At 45.0% G+C, this 24,917-nt stretch overlaps 1 protein-coding gene across 1 annotated transcript; it reads left to right on the top strand.

Annotated features, from left to right (window-relative positions):
* Positions 1-1,211: 1,211 nt before the first annotated feature.
* Positions 1,212-23,991, top strand: LOC120812319 (collagen and calcium-binding EGF domain-containing protein 1). Its single transcript, XM_040168173.2, has 11 exons — positions 1,212-1,655; positions 3,053-3,133; positions 19,387-19,439; positions 20,473-20,607; positions 20,816-20,953; positions 21,204-21,337; positions 21,447-21,561; positions 21,688-21,818; positions 22,064-22,099; positions 22,615-22,650; positions 22,998-23,991. Exons 1-11 carry the CDS (start codon positions 1,543-1,545, stop codon positions 23,184-23,186), a joined length of 1,161 nt encoding a protein of 386 aa, XP_040024107.2. The 5' UTR covers positions 1,212-1,542; the 3' UTR covers positions 23,187-23,991.
* Positions 23,992-24,917: the final 926 nt, after the last annotated feature.

The following is a 24,917-nucleotide window of genomic DNA, read 5'->3' as shown; positions in this document are numbered from 1 at the left end:
GTAGCTGTTACACGTTTTGCTGTGAGACTGGGTTGGCAGTTCAGTCAAAGAGACTAGGTCTGCTTATTTGCATAGAAGCCCTTTTTTTCTAAAGTGCATGAAAACACAGGAAATCACCTCAAATTTGGTTGGCTCTGAATGTGAAAACATGTGCCTTAAACCTCGGGCGTGTCTGGGATTACCACATCTTTCTGTTCTTCCTGACGCTGTCTTGGGTCTTGTGGTTCCACAATAATTTTCCAAGTAGACCCGAGTCCAAGTCTTGTCTCATCTCACATCAGGTACTTGTTATTGCAAACCCGAGTTGTTTACTGATTTTTGGGAAGATCTTGTGCGAAAAATATGAGAAGCATTTGGGACATTATAAAGACATTTTCACTGTGGGTCAACGGATACTTGGAACAAGTAATTTTCAGATCATCATTTTGCAGATGACACGCACAGTTACATATCTGTATAGTAAAATAAACATTGCCTCATACATAGCCTCATTAAATGCTCCTTTCTTAAAACACTTGTTTTGGAACCAACTTGGATCATTTGCTGTCGCATTCACAGAGTTTAGTACTGGTGTGATTTTTCCCCAAACAGGGTGAGAGGGCTTTTAGCTACTGGGCTGCACGGATATGGAACTTCGCAGAGATTTTTAACTCGTCTCAACGGTTATTATTTTTGAAATCAAAACGTTCAATGCACCTTTTAATATTTTTTAAAACCCTGCCTTAAGACCCTGCCTGATACACGAGTTAAGAACTTTATTTGCATTTTAGAGTTGTGCTTTTGGGTTCAACCTGGAATCCATACAGTTGGCTTTGAAACACTATTCATATTTCATTAGTCCAGGCTATTTAATATTTACCTTTTTCATATTAATCTCCTTTTTACCCATCCAATAGCGCCCTCTACGTCTAAATTCTTTGCAGCCAGCAAGGATGTTTGATGTGAAACACAAATTCTCAAACACGTTTCTTTCACGAAATGCTTTTAAATACTTTTAAAATGTCGGCAATACATATTTACAATGACCGTTTAAAAAAAAAAAATCAATGTTCTTAACTCTTTTTTATTCTCCCTGCTTTATGTTATTAATGGTTTTATGTGAAGCACTTTGAATTGCCTTGTGGTTGAAATGTGCTGCACAAATAAAAATGCCTTGCCTTGCTAATATTGTTATCATTATTATTATTATGCAATACGCCATCACCACCGACGGGCACTGCGGGTGTATAGTGTCTTCTTTTAAGGTAGGAATGTAAATCCAGAGGGATTAGGACACTCCGGGCTGTAAACCCTTCAGTTGCTCTCCAAGGGGTCCCTGCCTCAGTGCGTAAAGTCGGTAAGGGGCTCCGCACCGCGCAGCACTCATTACCCCACTGGCTCCATGTGCGTCACTTCTGCGGGATACTGCGCGAGGATTTCTCATATTTTGATACCACCACCCGCGCGCGTCACTGACAGATGAAAACACTGCGCTTTTTGCTGGTGTGAAGCAGCGTTTTCCCCCTGATACAGATCATCCGCCCCGCAGAGCGCAGAGGGGACATGGGTCAACTTTATGGTGCGACTCTTGTACCATTTGGCGCTATCTGTGTTGTTTTCCTGTGGGAATCTGGTGCCAGCTCCATCAGGGCGACGCTTGCAGTCGACGCCTCGAGGTAAGCCGCATGGTCCTGGTTAGGATCTTTGAAATATCTTTCTTTTCTGTGAATGAACGAAGAGGTGATGATGAAGCCCTGTCAACCTCCTGCACAATAAAGGTGTTCAGGCATGCAATGGTTTATAAATGTCCGATTTCCAACTTGACGCAAAACTCGAACAAACTTTAGAAAAGGCATTTATTTGAACTTTTTTTTTTAACATGAACTACAATATTTACATGCAAGTTTACTGATGTGTTTTTAGAGAATAATTCGGGATTTTTCGGGACGTTTTTGTTTTGACTTTTAATTTAAAATCGCCTTACTTCCCTTGTCAGGTTAGTGCACAGAGCCAAAAGCCATACCAGACTTTGGTCTTTATTATTAGTTTTATTGGGTTTTTGTGCTTTACGGCACACTGTGGGAGCAGGTTGACAGAGAGGGGACCCCTGGATGAACCGCTGCAGCGCGTCTAATCTGATGCGATTTTCAGGGAAATGCAACAAAAAAAAGGTGGCAGAAGCAAACTCCAAATGGTTGGAACCGGTCGTGGTGCACTGAGCCAAATGTTATTTCTGCTAAGACAAACATGACAGATGCTATCAAGGTGCCCCGACACGGAGGTGAAGAGAGGATGTAAGTGGAACACACATATTGTGAGGAGGAGAGGACATCTAAGCTGCTCCTTATAACCATAGGTAATATGACAGGTTTCACTATTTGACACCAATATGATTTCTGTGGAATTAGACTGAAAGTAGAAGGGTAAAGTAAAGAATGTGAACTCACACTTTTATACTGTGATGGTGATTGAGCAAAATGCTGTGTCAAAGGCTTTAGGACTCTTCACATTATTTTATCTGAAGGACCTGTGGACCTGTGTATGACGACGCTGGTATACTCACATAGACACAACATGCACATGTATAAAATCTAGCATGTGGCTTGGTTTACGTGTTTTTCTTTTTATCTGGAAATTCACAGTAATGTGACTTTATTCTGAACTGTTTAACATAAATATGGGTGTCCCATAGGGGTTATGCAACTAAATGAAAAATGAATAGTTCGAGAAATATATTCAAAGATAAATAAATACAATTTGTGTTGTATGTTATGCTTATTATCAGATGCAATGATTTATTTATTTGTGCTGTGTATCAGGTTTGATGCTAATTGTGACCTTTCACCTGCAACCTCTTTGCATTGTTCGATCATTTTTCCATTTATTTCAGCATTCATGTATTATTTTGTTTAATTCTGTATTTATTTTAGAATTTATCCATTTCGTTCTAATGTATTTATACACATTTAACAATGGTTCCCTGTTCAAGTCCAACCCTGCCGCTCTGTCTCTCAACTCTGTTAAAAGCGCCATGCGTATCACATTCATTTCCAATGCGTCGTTCCTTTCTCAGGACGGAGTGTCCGGTGGATAAGGTCATGACCGTACAGTATCCCTGTGTCAGAGCTGGAGGGAAGAACAGCACTTGTTTCAGGTAAGACTTTGGATGGATGACTCGGGAGGATGGAACGTGAGACTGTTCTTGGGCGGTGGAACGATCTCTGTAACCACGGAACCGCCCGCTGAGTCGTTTACTGAACTCCACGCAGGAGATCCCTCCTAACTGTGTAACTTGGGAGAGAAACTATTTGTTTTACTGTAGATCATCACTCAGCGACTGAATGATGACTGGACTTTGTTAACCAACAGCAACAAGCCTTTGAGAAATCAAGATGATTTTCTTTTGGTTTGGTGAATATTATGAAGAAAAAAACAAAACATACCTTTACTTTACGTGGGAAGTAGTTTTCTGCTGCTCTCTGCGACCTCAACAACAGTAAAAGCAGGATTTGAACTTGAACTCATCTTGAGTCCACAGCTAAGCCATATAGGAAAAAATCCTTTGATATCATATTGCATGAGCGTCTTGAAACATAAGTTGAAGGTAAAAGAAGAAAGTCAATGCAGGCGCTGTGGCAGGTTGTAAGACCTTCAGCTCATGATACCTCATGCACACCGCGAGAAAGTCAATGTAAATTGCTCCTTTTGACACGTCGATAACTTTCCTCTAAAGCCAAACTTTGGCTTGGATTTGGTTGTTGGCGTAAGAAGATCCTTTAATAAATGAGGCACCGGTCCTGATGTGAGGCCAGACCATCCCGTCTGTTCACTGTCAAGGTTGGACTGTAACAGGCTGGATTTGGGGCTCTAACAGAGACGCGTGGTGCTAGAGGAGGCGGATTACATGAGGTTGTATTTTCCTTCCCAGGTTTCCCGAGGCGGTTCAGCGCTGGCCTGGACCAAATGCATTGTGCAAACAGATCCATTCTGTCTGTACACAAATATCACTTTCAATTTAATTTCAGCAAGAGTAGCATGTTGTTCAGACAGGACAGATGAAGCAGCCATTATGTATTTTGATTTTTTTTTTTTTAGACTGAATGAAAGTTTCAGTTTGTCTAGATGATTTTGTACTTCTTACTGTTCCATGACAAAAGTAACACAGATCATTTCTCAAAGCCCATAAATTCAAATTCAATCAATTGAAATTCAATCAAACAATTGTTTTTTTGTGGGCGGGTTGACAGATTGTATTTATTGTTTCACGGCCATTCAACAGACTATTCAGTACTTAAACATATTTCTCCGCGTCAAGATCCTTTAGTATTTCAGCAAGTCCGGTTTTCCTGTCAGGAGTCGTGCAGCCACACTGCATTTATTAACAGATCCGTCCTGGGAAAATGTGTGCGCATGTGTTCAACGGGCAAAGAGCACTGTATTCACATTCATTTCATTAAAGGTTATAAACTTGGGGTTTTACTCTCAATCTCTTGTTTCAATACAGCATGATGCTCATTTAATAACTTATCAGAGTACATTTGACCATATAACTTTAGGCCGCATGCTTCAGATCATTGCTGCCTCGTGATTGTGACAAGCTGCAGCTACAGCAGCTTCTCCGTCGGGATGGACGTGTGTCGAAGACAATGACGACCCAACAAGCCCATCTCAAGGGTTGAAAGCCTACAAACAAATAGAGACATGACAGCGACAGTCTACTTCTATGCTATGCTAATATTAACACGCCGTTTATTTCGTTTCTTACACTTTTGGTCCGGTGCTTTCGGGTTTTCTGCCGTGCCTGGTTACGGTTGCTATGCTCTGAATGAACAATTGAGGTTTTTAAACTGTATTTGACCCCGACCTGGTCAGGCTAACAGCATAATCTCTTCCCACAGCTCCGCCGTCTTCAGACAGGCTGGACACTTTCCAATCATTTCTGGTTTTCTTCTCTTATTTCTCCACTCGGCACTCTCTCGTTGTTAAATAACCTGGGAAAGGGAGATGTTTCTATCCTTTTAAATTGAAGACGGCATATTAACCATTTGGAAAAAGTCACACCCGCCCAAAGGAAGCGGGCTGAGTTGCTATGAAAACAGTCAGCAAATTATACCACTTAATGGTACTTAAATCATGTTACCACTTAACATGAGGCATTACGACTGAACAAAAAGTCTGACAGTGATATTTATAATCAATCTTTTATGATGATGTGTCAAGAGATTTTTTTTAAACCTGTGTCAGCATGATTGTTTCTACTTCTCAACATCAATGTCAGGGTTATGGTTAGTAAGACTGTTTGCTGGTTGCCCAAACTGTACATGTAGTGTCTCTTTCTGTTTTGTGGGGTCTTGCAGAAGTAAATCGTCGCTGCCCTCGCCCTCTAAACAAAGACCTCATACTCCTCCGCTGCGGCTTTTCACAGAAAACCAGCTCGATTTCTAAATTTCTATTGTTCTGGCCGATTTGTGTTCTTATTATGTTTGCCCCGGAGGTCGGATTTCAGACGTTGCAATCCAAATATGCATCGTTCCTACCCCGATCCTGAGTGATCCGAGCTTGCATGTTTGTGATGTGAGGTTTATGATGATGAGAGTTGATTGGCTGTTGCTTTCTGAGCCTTTCCTCCCTAAACACTCTCAGCTGTGGAGTCACAATCTGACAAGTCTCCACGAAACTGTAAACCGTTCTTTGAGTTGATTGGCATGTTTTTCTGGTGCACATACCCTGCAGTGCTTGTTACTGCAGCAGGTTCACCCATGATACGTATCACTCTACTTCCCCTGATTAAGGAATGATGGTAGTCTCAGAGACATTAGTGATTTTTATTGCTTTCATTCTTTTAGCTTATTTTGTTGTTACGATGATACACTGATTTTGTTGTTACTTATGATCTCCACTGGGATCATATAGCTTTGCATTGCTACAAGTTCATAAGCACTGATGATTTAAGGTTACAGCAGCAGCATCTCACGGAGGGACGAGAGAATGTGGTCTCCCAAAACATAGTAATGCTTCATTTGTTTCCGCGATTGCTTTTAAGTCTGTCTCCTCTTTCTTGCGCCTTAAGTGAGTAAATGTGAGTAAAGACAATCGCTTAGCATTGCATGGCAACATTCTTCCCACCTGCCATTTTACTTTCTTCCACAAACACATACAGCAAAATTCAGCGCGAGGGATCTGAATTAAATCAGCGAGAAAGAGAGAGTAAGGAATGCTGGGGTCAGTATTTCTTCGTCTTTGGTAATTTTGGCAGAATTTCTGCCTCTGAAGCTGCTCTGTGGGGGTCTCTGATATCATCACATTGTTGTCCCCGTTCACCCATTTAAAATTTGCCATTCATCCGTTGCACTCCCCCACATTCCACGGATGCATATGTCCTGGCTACGTCTTCATTAGCATTACTCAACATTGGTGCTCTTCATCGCTAACCGAGTTTACTCTGGGTAGAGCTCCGCCAGCATTGTCTGCTTTTGACCACAGCCGCTTCCATTCTAACATCCACGCAGGGTTTTCCTCTGTGAACAGGTGATTGAGTGTTGAATCCAGGAAGGCCTCTTTGGCATACACATGCATCTCATATTCATATTTCTGTAGCTGCATTCCTTTTCTTCTGTAGCCAAGATACAGTTTGTAGCTTCCACCCTTTAAAACGATATGCGTGCATTCTGATTGCATGTTGTTAAAGTTTTGGACTACGCAATTTAAGACCAAATTCAGTCTGATCACCCACTTTGGAGACAATATCAGCATCTAAAGCTTTTATAATCTTACCAAACCCAGACATGTGATGCCACAACTTTGTTAAAGACCACAAGAGCTTCAAACTTACAGTTGGTTGCTTTTAGTCAGTGAGCATTGTTGTTGGAGTGACTCAGCGAGTTCAGATCTTTGCTGGTTTTAGTGTCTTGCTAAGTGTTTGTTCTTTTGAGTTCCTGGGCCACAGCCTTGGACTTTGCGTTTGGGCAATCCGTAGTACTTTCCTGAAAGGGGTTACGGGAGGTTAGTTATTTGCTGATCTCGACACATCAGTTGTTCGGCTCCTTACTTGAGAGCCAAAGGTCTTTGCTCATTATACGGGCCAGGCCGGCTCGCAGTCATTTGATTTGGTCGAGGACACAAAGGCCTGTCACGAGATGCCTCGGGAGTGGATGCCAGTGGTTTTGAAGGTCATGCCACAGTCTATGTTTATAGCACAATTCGAATGTCTTGCCAAACAAAAGTTCAGCATGTTGCTTTTGTTAACATGTTTGGAAAGGAATACATTCCTGACGAAAAGACCAAACACGACTCGCACCCCCCCCCCCCAAAAGTTGCCCTGCGCCTCATACCAGAAACGACAAGAATTGTCCACTAATGTGTGACGGCCTGAGCCTGCCTCAGGCCTGGACTCCGTCTCCACTATGTGGCTCTCTTTCTCATTGGACTCAACTTCTCTGTCTCGCTCTGGAGAGACAGAAGCCAGGCCTCCGTCTAGCAGCCTGAGCATTAACGCCGGGGGTTTAGGTCAGGTCGAATGGAGAAAAACAACAAGTTGCGTCCATGCTAAATGTTATTGGTGAGTGCGTGCAATCACAGGGCTTTGATGGTTGTTGGAGCTTCATGCTAAGCAGAGAAGGTCAGCAAGGTTAGTTTTGAGAAATCAACCCTAACCTTGACCTTGTCAGAAATGATCACGCCCGCTACTTTAAGAGCGAAATACATCACGATGGGAAACAGTTAAATCCGTATGGAGTTGCTGTTAGCACCAGCATCCTCATGTCCCGCTCACCCTGCTCCTGGTGTTTGATTGAAGTGCCTGGGTGGGGTGGGGTGGGGTGGGTAGGATGAGGCCACAGGGGAGCATCTCGGGTGTCATGGTTCCTCTTAAGGTTTCACAGTTGAAACAACACAGAGAAGGGAGACGCACACGTCTGTTCGCAGGGTGAACGGTATCCCGACTCGATCCCGATTGAGCGCTTAACTCAACAATTCGCTGACTGGAACAACTGATTGACGTATTGACAGCTGTTGGCTTGGCGATCCGAGCGTGTGTGGTGTACTTTGCTTGTGATGCATGTATGAGTTGTGGTGGACTGGACTTTGCTTCATGACATCTCAAATAGAGGACTTGAGATAAACTAGCGTTATCTCATGAGTCTTAAGCTCCCTCTCATCTCCTTTGTTTCCCCCTCTGGATTTATGGCACTCGCCTCAACTCTGGAGCCCACGTGGTCTCTGCACATGCCTGCACAGCAATACCAAACTACACCCGCCTAAATAGACGTGCTTGGGAAAGCCCGTTGTTAGCAGTAGTGATACATTGTTAAGTTGTAGAAAAGGACAGAACAAAGTGCACACACACAAGAGCCAAAAGCAGTGGAGAAAAAGCCACAGCCGATTAGATGTAACAATTGAAGGCGCTGCACAGCCAAACAGACACTGACATGGCAGTTGTTGAGACTAGCAAGACACACTCAAAGTAAACTCACAATACACAAGACATGGAAGACACGGTTAATGAGGGGAAAATGTCTTTCTTCATCATGGAGAGCCCCATGCTATCATCCTCTTAACAAATAACAGCTTAATCGGCAATAAACATTGATTTAAGCCACTAACAGCTTTGATACAAGGCCTGTGAGGAACAGGCGTATGGAAATGCTGATACAAGTTTATTTGGTAGTAATCTGACACTTTAAGGAAACTGTTGGAAGAGGAGGAGAGGCGGATGAAGGAAGAACTCTCTGTACACAGTCCAGATCCTCCTTTGACTTCCCAGTTTTGAGTTTCTCTCAAGCATTTTGTAACACTAAGTATAAAGATGCTTATCATTATTCAGAGCACACAAACAAACAGCATTTGTTTACTTGAAAACTTGAAATGTCTCTATTTCTTATGAGAACTTTTGGACCCATAAGAGATGTTGAATGGCCTTGCATTATTCAATATTCCTACAGCAGACGTTATTATTGTATTATTTTATCAGAGTAAAAAGCACAACATAGAAGATGCAGAATTTGTGAGACTATTGTTCCTTTAAAGTGTATTCCTATGGAGAAGCTGATATCTAAATCTGATGTACTTGTGTTAGTAGTGATCAGTGCAAAATAGTTTCATTGAGCTTAAAGTTATTAATTAATAGTTAATGTTTGTTGGGGAATCCTACCACTCACAGAGGGCCGAGGGAGGATAGTCGGCTCACACAAATCTGCAAAAAAGGCAAAACTACTGGAAGGTGGCAGATGTAGAAAATGGAGAAAAAGTAAAGGGGGGTTGTGCTTTGGAAGCAGAGGTATTTGTTTGATCCAAACTAAATAAAGTTGCACCCTGGCAGGCTGAGCGCACTGCTCAGTGGGGGATATGCCTGGAAAACCACGTAAAAGTCTTTAAAAAAAGAGCAACATTGGGAAATCAGAGCGTGGTTCGTTTTTTTCCCTCTCTTTTGAAAGTGGCTTCCCACTGAGATTTGACATGTGGCGAGATGCTGACCGAGGCTTCTCCTCACGAATGCCAACTGCTCAGCAGACATTGTCTGTCGACATAATATGGGTGTCTTCTTAAATTCTCATCTTGATCCATTTTTACTCTCTCTTTTATTCAGCCCTTTCCCGTCCTTACGTCCCCCCTCTATCTCTCGCTCGCTCTGTGAGTCACAGTCACACCAGACTTGGCATGGAGCCCACACTAACTGCACCCCCTAAATAAATATTTCATTTTTATGGGGAAAAAGCTTGGAGAAGCCGTCTGAAGCTAATGTCATTGGCCAGTCTGTGTGGACGATGCAAAAACTATAGGGAAAGCCACTTTCATGGTGTACTAAACCTCCTCAGCTTCCTCACCAGAAAGCTGCAGCAGAATAACTCGACTTTTCAAGACCATCAATTAGGACGCTGGCTTGCAGAGCAGCAGGTTGTCTTTTATTGCACGAGCAAACTGTGACGGAGATGACATGCAGAATACAAGGTACACGTAAGCCGGGTTACGCCAATTCATTTGTTGCCGGGACCCTCGTCCCTGCGGTCTGGCGCTCTCCCACAGTCTGGCCTTGAGACATTGAGATAGCCGCTTGTTCCTTGAGAACCAACTGATGGCCTTGTCTTTGCCAAATGTAGCGTCAGCGATATTTAAAGGCTGTAAATAGTCTGCAAAATGGGACATAGCCTGTTTGTCTTTATACCCTCATGGACGACAAACCAGGAAGTGGACAATAAGAGCAGGCCAGGACGCCTGTGCTTAGTCCTGTACTGTGGGAGGAGAGTTACATCAGTCATCGGTTACACCTGCTCTTCTCACCAGAGGAGATTAACGCTCCTCTGACTATCGGGTCAAAAGAGCACGATTCTGCATTTTTTGCTCACAGGATTTCGAGCTCATTGTCAAAGACAAACTGCGTGAGTGTTATCTTTGTTCAGTGAAGTGTGTTATCATGCTGGTGACCTTGTATTTGTGTCAATGAATAGTCTATTTTTCTCCCACCGAGAGAAATGAAGCAGAATGCAGCACATCCTTTGAGCGTTATTCATCTGTGTCTGGTTCCAGAGACACAGGGCTGCTTCCTATAGCAGGTGATGAGAAGCAGACGTGTGTGTCCACATGTTCTCTCCTCTGCGTGCCGCGTGTTGCCGGGTTTCTTTCACTGTACAGTGCAATCACAGGTCCTCTTTGCGCTCCGACAAGCCATAAAAAATGACATCGCTGATGCTGCTGATAGTCAAATAAAAAGCAGCCTGCTTCATGTTCTAGTGTTTCTCAAATCCTTTCTAAGAGCTCGCTGGCGCACGCCATCACCGCCCAATGAAACTCGCACGCTTTTCAGTTCACCAGCAGCCCCAGTGGCTCGTTGTCCACTGATAGGATCGAAGCAAGAAAGTGGACAAACATTAAACAGGGGAATTAGCTGCTGAAGCCAGTTGTGTCAAACAGCAGGAAACGTGTGAGTAAAGAATGAAAGGAGGTGATTTGATTTTTCAGTTTAAAACAGGCAACAAGAACCAGATGGGCTGTGTGTGTTTCGTTATACGTCCCTGCATACGTCCGTGAGCGGCCTGTGAATGCGTTGTGCACGGGGCGCATGTGCACGCTTGTTTTAATTTGTGGATGTCTGGGTTGAATATCGCGGACATCAGATACTTTTTATGTGTTTGTGTCTGTCTGTGTGTTCGCGTACAGGTGCGTGTAAATATGAGATCATCCTTTAGGCGCGTAAACGCGCTCAGGAGGGCGGATGCAGGCTCACTTTGTTGATCTCTTGTGGTATTAAGTTGGACGTTTGACAAACTGTAAACATGTGTGGATGTGTGTGTGTGTGTGTGGCATGAAGATATTGTGTGTCCTGGTGATTCAATTCAGCATTCTACTGTTCCTCCAGAAGAGGCACTGACAGCTCTGTCCTTCTCGGCCTGCATTGTAACACAAGCCGTTTTGTCAGGGCCTTCAGCTCAATGCTAAAGCACTTGTTGCACTCAACCAACGGAAACAAACCGCCGGCTCGCACGCGAGGGCAACACATTCAGACCGAACACGATCCGCTCGCTGCCTCCAGAAGTCCACAGGGGCACCCTGTCCAAACTATCGCTCTCTTTTCTCCCTTTGGCGATGCTTTTCTCCGCGTGTACCTTGGACGGTGATCAACGGAGCTCAAGCTGTGGGAACGGTCAGCTATTCACCCCTCGCAAACTTCGGAGTGGACGGCGGATTCTTTTAGGAGGAAAGCCGCGCCGAGTTTCGCCGTTTCATTACTCTGAGAAGCCCTCAAACCGCGTCTTCGCTGTTCTCAGAGAGAGTTTTTACGAGGCCTTTGCGTAATGCTTCCTGTGTTTAATGGCGGTGCCGTCTTCGTAGGGCTGCAGACCACAATAGTACCTCCCAAAAAACGCCAGGCATCCTCCTCCATCTTTTCCCGATTAGTGTGCACCTGAACGGCCCTCCGGTCATACGCAATGGCTTTTTATGTGTACAATTTGCCCTAGATTAGCTCTTTTCACTCCCTTTGTATCTGCGCTGTCACTGTCAATACCTCGAACAAAACAAATCACCCGCCAACTGATCACAGACTGGAACCGGGATGTTGAAGATCATCGTCTGAAGTGGGCGAGCCCAAATTCCTGCTTGCATGTAGTCACGTATGGTGTCATCTAGTTACAGGAGAAAACGGTTGCACCTCTCGACATTTTGGAGTCACAAGGTCATTCGGAATACTTGGGGTTCTCAATTAACCGTTAATCTTAAGATGCTCAACCATCCCACAATGGTCCCTGGTCCCCTTTTCCTTTGCTTTACCGTAGATTTGTTTTATCTGCATTTCACTCATGTATAAACAATGATTCAAGCATCCAATAGAATAAGTGTTACTTTTGACAGCTTCTCTCCACACACGCACAACTAGCGATGTCGTCCACTTATTTTAATGCTGATATTTCATGCCAAAAATGATACATGAAAAATGGTGGAAAGACAACGGCCTGGTAAACACAATATTAAAATGTTAAAATGACTCACTGCAAGCAGGAGGCATTAACATCTGGTATTAGTGGACGAATGAATAAATCAGTTATTTTTAAAACATTACAGCCTTTGCGTACATTACTATCCATCAGTTCAATATTTGTCCACCTGAAGACAGGAATATTTTTGAGCGGGTGTATGAACTCTAAACTACGTAATCAATACAAAAACAGCATTATTCAGGAGGCCTCGATTCCATTATGACGGAAAACCACATAACTTGCCTCTTTATATGCGGCAACAAAGTGAACATTTATCCCTTTGGTCTGCTTCTAAATACAACAGCTCAGAGAGCGATGCCACATTCCTGCAGTGATGCTTGGCTTGGACGAGGTCCCAGACGCCAGAGACGACTGCGAGCGCCCAATACGTAGTCATCACAATCACAACACCCTTATTTCTGAAAAGCAGGCTCTTACCAACCCGAGCCGCAGTACTTAGGAGCCAACACGAAAATCTGTCGTGAAAGTGTGAAAATGAGTCATTCGCCAACATCGCATTAAAATCTTGTTAGTGGTTCGAGAGAAGAATTTAGGGTAATTTGGAAAAATGTTACAATGAGGTTGTGAGAATCCGCATTATTCTCAGTCATCAAGGAAATCTGGTCTGTGGAATCTGAGGTTTTGTATTTAATGGAACAATGAAATAAAGGAACAAAGAGGAAAAAAGAGGATCCGGCGTTACACACTTTAAAGGTGCAATGTACTGGATTTGAAGCATTAATGTAGCAGCAATACTCACTAAAGTGACAGTGGGGTGAGTTTTAAATGAGAATGAAGTCCCTCTGTGTGTGTGGTTATCCAAGCTGCTCTGTGCTCGATTACATTGCCAGCCGGTAGAGCCTTTCGGTTTGTCCTTGAGAGCGGAAACAGCGAGCTTGTCTGTGCAGAGTTAAACACAGGCCATGCAGCTCTTCTAAAGCTCAATAGTTAACATACATTTCTTATTTATTTCTACATAAATACACATTTAAAGTGACAGTATATGTCTGAAAAGGGGCAGTGACTTGGTATGTGCAAACTATTGTGGCTGCAAAGACACCTGTGATAAAACTGTATCCAGTGAACCTGGAAATATGCATAAATACTGCATGGAAGCTCTGCGCAGATGGTGAACTGATAAATCATTTGTTTTAGCCATTGGGGATTGTGTATGAGTTTAAAATACAATTTTGAGATAAACAAACAGATGCCAAGATTTTCAACAAACCAAATAGTTTCATTTGGCATGTAAACCGTATTCAGTTAATGGCCTGAAAAAAGTTGCCGCAAACGAGGGATTGAGAGTTGACATGAAGGTCTACTGCCAAACCTGAACATATTCAACATGTCAACCCAAAAGCAAAGGGGAATTACATATTTGGTATGATGATTTGTGTTTCATCCTTTTGGTGAAATATCTCGCATCTCAAAGATTTTGACAGTTTAGGACCATTTTCTTGACAATATCTTATTTGCATTAGTGGTTTGCAGACGCAAATGTATGAAATTACATTGGATGAAGTCAGTGAGAAAAATAAGCTGAGTGGGTCCAATTTTGAATGGTTCTCTAAATAATACGACTGATCCTACAGCAGAGAAAGGTCAAAGGGTGAAAAGGTCAAAGAGTGCGTAAAGAGGGGGTGAGGATGAGAGAGGATGCAGGAGACATGCTGGAAAGATGAGGGTGGGGAGAGGTGAGGCATGACAGAAGGGAGGAGGAGGAGCGCAGGTCAGCTTGTGTTCTGGTGGAAGTGGTTCAGACCTCCTGGGCTCCCAGTCAAAGCTTCCTCTGTTAGACCTCCGCTCTTATGTTCCCCCTGAGGCCTGCGTCCTGGAAGTGGGCTGGCAGAGCAAATAAACACAGCTCACGCTCGCCACGCTAACACCTTCACATGTGTATACTCACAAGAGTTTAAAAAGAACACACACACACACACACACATGCATCTAAACGCCAGCAGTAGAGCTGCGCATGCGAGTGAGAGTTCACACTTTCACCCCTTTGAGACGAAGGCGATTAGAGGCTGGTTTGATTTCATCTGTGGAGAGCGAAGAGGGATTTTTGGGGATTATAAGGATTTGAGGCAAACAAGAAAAGTCAGAAATGAGCCATACGGACTCCCAAAAGATTAAAAATAAAGAAAGGATGTGGCAGCTCTCCAAAAAATGTGTTGTATGGTCGATCACATCATGCTCATGTGTTTTTGCACAATCAGTCAATACAAGCTCACAGCCAGGTTTCTGAAGTGTGTGCGGCTGTGTGGGTTGATGGGCAAATAAATCAGTTACAGCATGGTTGATGAATACAGCATGCTGTAATCGTAACACATATAAGCCACATCAGTTGGAGGCATCCATCAAACTGAGAGGACACACGCACGCACAGACACACACATGGCCTGGTCTCCTGTCCTGGCGTGTCAAGAGGCCATTGACCTCCATCGAGCTCTACTTCCTGTGTTCTTCCCGCCGGAATCCCAAGAGGGAAACTCTAAGCTGACAACAGCCTTCATTCCTGTCCTTCAACTGTCCTCCTCCTCCTCCCCCCCTCAAGGTCCTCCTGCCTCATGTCTTACCCATTTACTCCCCCATTGTCTTTACATGCCTCCACAGATCATCCCCAGATCCAAGCGATCAACAGGATTTATTTTAGCCTGTTATAATCGCCCATAGTAGAAACTCAGCTCAACCAGCAAACAGGGGAACCACACTATGCTGTCACACAGTGACACACAGTGACAGCGTAGCCTATGAAGGCATCATCCAGGCCGAGTCCCCAACCCAGTGCCCTCAGGACTGGGTTGGGGACTTAAGTGTGATTTTCTTTTTTTTGAGGTGATATGAATATTAGGTCTGTAGAGAATTCCAACCTGCAAATGGACAAATAAATCACAGTATCGCTGGATGGGAACCAAAAGAGTGAGCACCCCCCCCACATGCACACTGGAAGGTGACTGGAAGGTGACCCACTAGCTAAAGAAAATAATCTTTGTTGTAAAGCAGTACAGGCACCTCTGGATCATGTCCTTTTTTTTGGTCCACCTCTGCCGTGATGTGCTGATTTCGGCAGCAGCTGACTGGAAGCCGGGCAGCGGTTCAAATGGGATCATGTCAGTGTGGCACACAGTTTATCCATCCTCAATAAACACCAGCGGGCCCTTTCAGAACCCTGGTGGACTCATATTTTGAATGTAGCTCACAAAAAAAAATACTTTTGCTGCTTGCTACAGATCCTTTCCCTCTGCTGGATCTGTGTCATGGCAGATCAAGGCATTCTTTCATGGATCTGTCTGAGCTATGTAATGTCCAGTCTACTTCCTTCTCTTTGTTTATTGTAATTTATTGCGTTTTCGGTACACAAGCTGTCAAAAACAGCAGCCAGCAGTCACAATTAGCGGCCGCGTGTCAGGGAAAGCCAACAGAGGCTTTCCAGATCCCGTCCAAACCAGTCTGTCATCACTGTGTTTTCCTAATGAAGCTAATCAGCTATGATTACACACACATTGGTTTTTTTTTCATTGAACTTTTCTGCACAGCGTTGTTGAACGTTGCTGTTTCAGCACCAAGAATACCTTTTTTTTCAAATGTGTTTCATATTAGCCACGCTTGCATGAGAGTGCTTTGCCATTTCTTTAATGATGTGAAACAATTGGCTCAGAAAAAATATGGTGCTTGTGTTAAAATAATAAGTTACCTCTAAAAAACGGCCCTGTTTACGGTTTGTAATGGAGATGAACTACTGTGACCCGGATGAAAGACCTGTGGTTGTCTGCCACTCCAACCAGCGCTCAGGGAACTTCCTTGCTTAATTTTGTCGTTATCACTCTGAAGATTATTACCTAACTGCCAATAGCAGTCGCTTTATGTACTTTGTTGCTCGCTGTAATACGCTGCTCGCTCAGCCCGGATACCGATCCACATTCAATGTGGTTTGGAGAAGCAAACATTCATAAGATACTTTCTCGGATGACAGCTCTGTTAAAGGCCATCCTTCCGATCACAGCAAGCCTTGAGAGGACAGAAAGAAAATATTCCTCTGAATGAAATAAAGATGGTGAAGGCAGACACCTCATCTGGTTTCATGGACAGAGGGCCACGCAGGGCCAACAACATGTCAGTCTGAAGAGACAGAGACAGAGATTATGACAGCAGCGAGTGACCGGTGGAGTGCACTGTGAAACGAGAGGCCTGAATATCAGTCGACATGTTTTAAATCACAGACTGGACGTAGCACGAGACAAGTAAAGTGCACGGAGAGGGCAGGACACAAGGAGAGAAAGCTTGTGCATCGTGGATCGCTCTCTTAAACAAACTCTGACGGGCGTTAGAAGGCTGCACTCAATTACCAGATGGTGTCCCATCCCTCACACAGGCATACGCACGTCAACACAAACTCTGGAAAGTGGGACACAGATATCAGGTTTATTCAGGTCAATTAAATCCTAAATAGTACAATTTGATAAGATACTGATAAAAGACCAGACAAACTTCTGCACACGTACAAATAAGTCACTGGGACCTGTCTATCTGATCAACATACTTTCCCATACGGACACACGGGTCCCTGCTCCCTCCACCCTCCTCTGCCTGTCCAGAGGCCCCCCAGCTTCCCTGTCCCGTCCATCACAATGACCCAGCAGGAGCGCTGCCGAGGCCGCTGACAGACGGCCCGTCAATGCATGTGCAGTGTGTTCAAGTGAGAGATCAGTTGGCTTCAGCTGCTCTGTGGATCTTTGATTGTTCTACATTTCTGACCGGTATGCTCTAACTGATATAAGGGTTTGTCATGATGTGTGATTGTGTGGGAGAAGGTTAGTTGCTTCAAAGACCGTGTGCAATTCAGAATTTAAGCTGAAGCCAAGTCAAATTATGTAAATCCAAAGGGAGACCAGAGAGGGGACCTCAGTAGGGTGCAGATCTGTGTCCGACACACAGCTCTCACTAAATCGATCTATTACGTTGTCTCCACCAGCTCCGTCCTAGGAACGTCATCGCAAGCACTCGTGTAAAAATGACGTGGAGGGAATAAGTGTCTCTGGCAGCAGAAAAGCGCCTGAGCTTCAGCGATGGAGTTTCGGCAGCTGGTGTGCCAAGTACACCGTCCAAAAGTATAAAAGTCTGACAGCAGGTTAAGAGTTACGGGTGAGAGGAACTAGCAAGGCAGAAGGATCTGAATGCATCTCCTGTGAATGTATCACAGCACAAAGTAGTCCGCTCTCTTACCACAAAGCCCAGCCCGCTTTGGTTGAATGATTTCTCTTCAACATGCACAAATCTTTCAGTAGGACAAATCAAGGTATGGCAGCATTCGTCTGCATGGACACCAATGTGGCTTACTTGATATGTGCAATCCTAGTTTTATAACACCATAAAAAATGTTGTGCTGGTGAAATGAAAAGCGGGGTCGTCATCTGGAATAAAGGTTTGATTTATTCGGTACGTCGATTTTTTTTTTTAATCACGTCAGAACCAGATCAACCTTTGCCTCAGCGAAGCATTGTCCCAACAGAGCGGACCGCTTGATGGATTTATTGACTGACTGACTGACTGAAGAAGTGACATCTCGGCACACACTCTCCTTTCTCCACCTCGGCTCCATGGCGGCCTGCATCCATCCCTCGCAACCATCCCCACTACAGGATGCAGATTAAAGCCGCTCTCATCTGGATCTCATCAGTTTAGGCCAAGCCACGGCATTTTATAGGTTATTTTTCATTCAGGAGATGGGGGAAGTGGGGACGGAGGGGGGGGTGGGGGGGTGATTTAGGGTTACACTGCATGGCGGCTGGAGGAGAATAAGAGCAACTTGTTGTGTTGAGGGGGCCATGAATGAGGCAGCATGCTTAACTCCCCTCCTGTAACAGCAGACAGAAGTCGTGCATTCTTCCTCCTCTTCTCAAAGCGTTTGTGTGTGTGTGTGTGTGTGTGTGTGTGTGTGTGTGTGTGTGTGTGATGTTTGCTCTATTTCCTCTCTGTTTCCCAACCCCAATGTCTGTAACATGTGGTGGATTGTTGTAGGATGGCTGGACGAGTGTTGTAGCCAAACACCGTAAATCAATTTAGGGCACAAATTGTTTCCCAATATTCATTGCGCAATACCGCAAGTCAATAAGTTCTGCATCTGAAGAAGGCACAATCACGTCTCTGTAAAGGAGTTTAAAAACGTCAAGGCCGGGGATCATGAAAGGCAACTAAGAAAAAAAAAAACACAGCGGCTAAACTGCTTCTACAAATGTTCTTTTATTCTGTGAAGGAGAAACCAAAGAACGGCCCAGAAGCCGTCAGACTTGAGAGATGCTGCTCATAAATGTTTGTAACGTACAGTCTGGCTGCTTCCTTTTTAATAAAGCTGGTGTCAACGGGCAAAACACGTCCACAAATCATCAGGCTGTTAATCTGATATATCACTAACCTAATCTACTTGTAATCATGCGATTAACGAAGTCACAAAGTGGTGACGTGAGGTCAACGCGGGGATTCAGTTACTTTCTCTTGAGTTTTATTTTCCCGTAGAAAACACACAACTCTGCTGGTCGCCAAGCAAATGATTCTGACTAAGACTAAGTCGCTGTACCTCTTGTTAAATCTGCCAATTGTGGTTTTTACATTTTGGTTTTGGTGCAGATCAAGCTAGCGAGATGTATATTTGTAAATAATGGCTGCTGGGGGATCCATTTTGTTAGCTTTGGAAAGAGCCTTGCCAGATGTTTCCCTCTGTTTCCAGGCTTTTCTGCTAAGCTAAGCTAATGGTTTGCTGACAGCCGCCTCATGTTTTCTACACAAAAACGAGGGTGACATCAATGCTTCCATCCAGCTCTCTGCGAGCCTGCATATAAGCATTTCCCAAGATGTCAGTCTATGCCAGCAGCGAGGATGCCGATGCTTTTTTAAATGGTGGTCGAAATGTAAACGTCTGATCTCTTCTTCTTGTTTCTTTCAGGAGGAAATGCTGTGATGGATTTCGGTTTGTGATGGGCCAGTGCATACCTGAAAGTAGGTAAACCATACGCACTACGTCGGGCTCATGAACTCACGCTCTAAATCACATGTAAGGTCTCTGTTACAGTAGAGGCTCTAGATTCAAACAAGCTGCACAAAGCACAGCCTGGGCCTCCAAACAAGTCCACGGGAACCTCAGGTTGTCCTTTTGGAGTCTTAACAACGTCTAGGCGAAGAAGAAAGTGCACGCAAGCTTCGCCCTCAGAAGTGACGCAATATACGTGTAATTAGGCAACTGCAGTTAATAATCAGGGACGCAAGCGAGCAGCAGGGGGCTGTTTCAGCGGTGGAATGAACAACATGGAGTCACATCGGCCACCAGAGAACACTGTTCCTCCATGAGCCTTCAAATACGCCTACGTAGGAGAAAGACACACACACATGCGTATTTGTTGTTGTCTTGTGTCTCTATGTTGTTCTTGTTGTTATGCATTTCACCAGAGTTGTTTTGGTCCTTTTGTAGTTTTATGTTTCTAGTTTTTTTTTACCCCGTTTTGTGTCTCTTCATAACCATTCCGTGTCTTTGCTGATCTTTTAAGTTGTGTTTGTCTCTTTGTATTCCTATTCTACATTGTTCCTTCGTGGTTGTTCTGTCCCTTTCCATATATTTTAATATGTTTTTTGAGGTCAGTTTGAGTCTCTTCCAGGGACTTTTTGTTGGTGAGAACCAGGGAGCCACATTATAGCTAAATATAGTTAAGTACTGTACAGTAACTCAAATGTGGATCACGGCAGTTTGTACCACATGCTGACTTTCCACTATGTCCTCAGATTGATGTCCTACGTTATGTATATCTTTTGTAATGGACACTTTAACTTGATATCTACTCCAGTGGCGCCGGCTGTGGCCTTTGGAGAACTATGTCAAAGTTTTATTTAAAGAAAATATATTCAACAAGGCACTGTGATTACAGTGTTGATGCTTTCAGGGATCCTGGATGACCGGCTCAGCTAAGTCCGTCTCCCTGTCTCTCTCTCTCCCTGTCTCTCTCTCTCTCTCTCTCTCTCTCTCTGTCTCTCTCTCCAGGTGTGGACGTGTGTGCAGCGTCGCCCTGCGAGCAGCAGTGCACTGATAACTTTGGGCGAGTGGTGTGCACGTGTTACCCCGGCTATCGCTTTGACCGAGACAGCCACCGCAACCACAAGTCTCCTTACTGTCTGGGTCAGTACGCTCCCTCCTCAACTCTCCCACTTCACCACTGTCCCCCACCATGGCTACAACGGTGTTTTGTCTCTCTGTCTGACTGCAAACAGCCCTCCTCCATTGTTTAATGTACTTGAATTGTTCTCTCTTTGTCCCCCTTTAACACACACACACACACACACACACACACACACACACACACACACACACACACACACACACACAGACATCGATGAGTGCGAGCACCCGGGCAACGGTGTGTGTGACCACGAGTGTGTGAACACAGTGGGCAGCTTCCTGTGTCGCTGTCACAGCGGATACATACTGGCCCCGGACCAGCGCTCCTGCATCCCCGTACACAACTGTGAGTTCATGTGTTTCAATTCAGTTTTACAGCGTTTCAATGTATATTCAGTAGTGAATTGTCTAAAGAAACAACATAGCGAACGATAATGATGGCGATGGCATGGCTGTGTAATTGTTGTCACTTCTGTTTGTCATTCGGTACGATTTGGCCCCGTTGTTCAACTATCACGGTGTGACGCCATTGACATGATGTCAGAGGTTTGGTTTCCCAGTTTGGCCACATTTTGAACATCTCCTTTGTCTCACAGTGAGTTCATCGGGGAAGTCAGACACCCTGATGAGTGCCGGTACCTGCTCCTTCACCTGTGAGGACTTCATCAACATGAAAAACAGTTTGCTGCAGTTAAAGCTCCGGCTGGCAAACACACAGTCACCCAACCAGGTAGCACGCATACAATGTTCACGTGAGACTCAAATCACCTCGCTCGCTAGCTGGCTCGCTAGCTGGCTCGCTAGCTTTCCTACATCGTCTTCCCTCTTTGTGTTTTTAGGTACCCGACCTGGCCAACAGCAGTGATAAGCCATCTCTGGGGAGGGCAGGAAAGAGTGCTGATAGCTCTTGTCTTCCTGGTCTGCCCGGCCCCCCAGGAGCTCCTGGGGTCCCAGGTAATGATGTTTGTTAGAATACTAAGATGGAAGAGTTTGAAAAGGCAAATAAGAGACACTAGGATAATAATAATTATCCAATTTTGAAGAGCTGTCTTTGTCGCCACGTCCATCTGTCCTCACCAGGACACCCAGGAGAACCGGGAAAAAGAGGGGGCCCAGGGGACAGGGGCCCGCCTGGCTCCCGGGGGGACATGGGACCTATGGGTCCAGAGCCGGACCTGAAGCACGTGAAAAGAGGCCGCAGGGGGCCAGTGGTAAGAAAAAAGACAATGATCTGTTTCCCAGTTCATTTCGCACTGAAGCTTCGGCTTCTGCTGAACATCAGAGTAGCATCTCAAAACCTGGAGGTTAAGTTTGCTTGATTTTCATTTAGTAAAATTTATAAACTTTTTCTAATCTCTGAAGGAAGACCTATAGATGCTACGACTTAGTCATGTCGTGTTTGAAACAGTCTGACCTTGACAAACCTTCCCTTACATGTGTCTTATCCTTCATACAGGGACCTACCGGGGCAACAGGAAGAGATGGACTAAAGGTAATTATTACAGATATTTTCCTCCAATGTGCTTTCCATTATTCCCCTCTTCTCATTTCTCAGTTTGTACATCTTTCATTCCTCTCATTCCCTTCTCCCCTCACGTGTGGCGCCGATGCATCAACGGTCGCACCTCTTTCACGGGGGCCGCAATACGATACGCACCCGTGCGTCCTCTCACATTGCTCCTCCGGCAAGCCTCCTCTCTCCGTTCTCCCGGAGGTGCATTTAGGAGAGGCAGACGAGGAGGCACGCAACAGAGATATGAGGAGATTGTGTGTCTCTATGTGTATGTCTCTTTAAAGTGCCCTGTGCACTAAAGCAGTAAATGCCAAAGTAAAAAGGACATCAGGATATAAAATGCATTTATGACAGATAGCTCTGTTGTTCTTTTTCTTCTTGATATATTTACATTCAAAGTGCTTTCACTTTTCAGCCTGCTTGACATTCAACTGAATGGCGTCAGGACACTTCACTTGTTAGCTGGGTTCATTTGTGCCCTTTGTCATGTGCAGGGAGACAGAGGAGCTCCGGGTCCCATTGGTCCACCTGTAAGTCAATTTAACTCTGCATGTGCACGATGAATTTACTATCACAATGTTTTCATTATTACATTTTAAATTTTTTGCTGCCATATTTATATTTTTTCTGTATCGAGCGCTTACATCATCTCATAGTCTGTCTGAAGTGGACGCTGTCGTCAGTGTTTATCAGTGAGAGAGCACAGCTAAAACTAATTTTGTTAAGAGTCCCAGCATTTACAAAACAAGGAGTCCAGTACTGGCTACAGTTATCGGAGTCCCTGCTGTCACATGCCAAAATGTCTGCCTTGCTATGGGACCTCACGCCTCAAACCACCTGCCATTAATCATTTCCTCACTTGGACCCCCGTCCCCAGGGACCACCCGGCTCCTTCGACTTCCTCCTGCTGATGATGGCTGACATCCGCAACGACATCATCGAACTGCAGGAGAAGGTGTTCGGGGAGCGGCGGGGCATCTCCCTCGACGGCCCTCCTCATGCCAGCGGGGAAATGGATTTTGTAGAGTGGGGCTCTGGACAAGGAGATCTCCTGCTCGGCACCTGACATCCCCCCCCCCCCTGTTTTGGACGACCCCTCCGCCCCCCACTCACAGCAAACGCACTCCACAGTCTTGACTCTTTTGTTTCCACGTTGATAAAGGATGCTGGCGTTCAAGTCACCGACATGTAAATAGGCCTCAACCACAGAAGCGGGTGAACCGGCCGAGGAGCCTCGACTGCATTCTGGACGCTGCCGGTGAAACAGAGAGACGCGAGGATCACTGAAGATGGGGATCGGACGCTACGGACCACTGCCAGCGGCGACTGCAGTGTGAGTGCGAGTGAGACAGATGCAGCGTCCGTCTTCATGCCTGTGCCTCAGAGGCCCGACCACTTCTCTTCGTCGTCTGCGTCCCTTCTCGTTCCTGAGCGCCCCGCTGGAAGCTCCGCTGCCTCCGACAGTTCGCCTGCAGGGCGTCGGTACGAAGCCAGAGGGCCGGCGCCGCGAGCCTCCCCCCTGCAGCTATAGGCGCAGCGCCCGGCCCCTCGGGTCGGAGCTCTGCTGCTCCTCCGTACTCTGAGTCATCTTTAGACGACAACTCCTGAGTGTATCACAATCACAACCCTGACCTGTTGGACAGAACACAAATGTTTGATGTATTTTCTTAAATTTTACAATTAAACAACTCGAACAAGTATAAAATGGATGAATGCATTGGGAAAGCTCCAGGGAGACAGGTAATGGTTGACTGCATGGACATAGCCTTAATGAAATAATGGACTCTTTTTTTAAATACAGATTACATTTTAAAGACGGCATAAACATTACATGTTAATCAATAAATAACAAAGATGGAGCCATAAACAAAGTTATTAATGGAGTCATTTGACATTTCTGAACAATTTGCTTTCTCACAAAAATAAGTCAGATTGCGTAGAAGTCTTTGAATGAGTGATTGACAGGTCGCTACCACGGCGCTGTCCGGTTTGGGGATTTGTAACTGTTTTTTTACTTCATGGTAGCTGATTGTAACATTTTGGTCACATCAAATTGTCGTTGAATGTATCCCGCTCCGTTCTCACAGGTAACAGGTATACTATGGAGGGTGGGATCGTCTCGTCCAACACCCTGCAAAACATCGCACTACACCTGCCAACTGTCACTAGTAATTTTGAGGTTATTTTGGCAAAGAGGTAAAGAGGTTTTATTTGCCCGTCTGGCTGCACATATCTACAGATATTCCAATGTGATGTGATGCTGCCTCAGCCCTAAATAATCTGTAAATGCAGTGCAGTTCACTGCTATATAACAGTGCTTGTCATTCGTATTCTGGGCAGTTCTGAATTGCAGAGTCTCATGCATGTATTGTTCCTGGGACCCTCCTAGCTGAAGTGAAGCCTGTCCACCAGCAGAGGCTGCTGAGTCACAGGCCATCCCCCTGAGTGTTTCTCACCACTGCACTGCTCCACTGGGGACACCGAAGCATTGCATCACATTACATTCCCATCCAAAGACACACAGGTTCTTTGCTAAATTTGTAAAACATCCTCGATGTGCAAGACCCATGAACCCCCCCCCCCCCCCCCCCCCCACACACACACACACACACACACGCACGTACACACACTCATTATCCTCAGCACTGTTGAACTGTAGCGTGGCTGAGTGTAATTATGAGAGGTGTTGGTGTCAGAGGTCAGAGGTCAGATGCAGCTGGAAGGATGATGACTACAGGCTGTAAGAGGGGAGGCCTGTCTGGGCTCGTACGCGGCACCAGGGAGAGGCCTGAAAAAT

This window comes from Gasterosteus aculeatus, chromosome 12 (genome assembly GCF_964276395.1).
Source record: "Gasterosteus aculeatus chromosome 12, fGasAcu3.hap1.1, whole genome shotgun sequence".
Lineage (NCBI taxonomy): Eukaryota > Metazoa > Chordata > Actinopteri > Perciformes > Gasterosteidae > Gasterosteus > Gasterosteus aculeatus.
The sequence above is the reverse complement of the archived record's forward strand: the minus strand, read 5'-3'. Positions and strand labels throughout refer to the sequence as shown.

Excerpts from the sequence above, each read along its gene's own strand:
- LOC120812319 (XM_040168173.2), top strand. The coding sequence starts at position 1,543 with ATGGGTCAACTTTATGGTGCGACTCTTGTACCATTTGGCGCTATCTGT. Across the intron at positions 21,338-21,446 it reads ACACACAGTCACCCAACCAG|GTACCCGACCTGGCCAACAG; the intron begins GTAGCACGCATA and ends TTGTGTTTTTAG. Across the intron at positions 22,651-22,997 it reads CGGGTCCCATTGGTCCACCT|GGACCACCCGGCTCCTTCGA; the intron begins GTAAGTCAATTT and ends CCCCGTCCCCAG.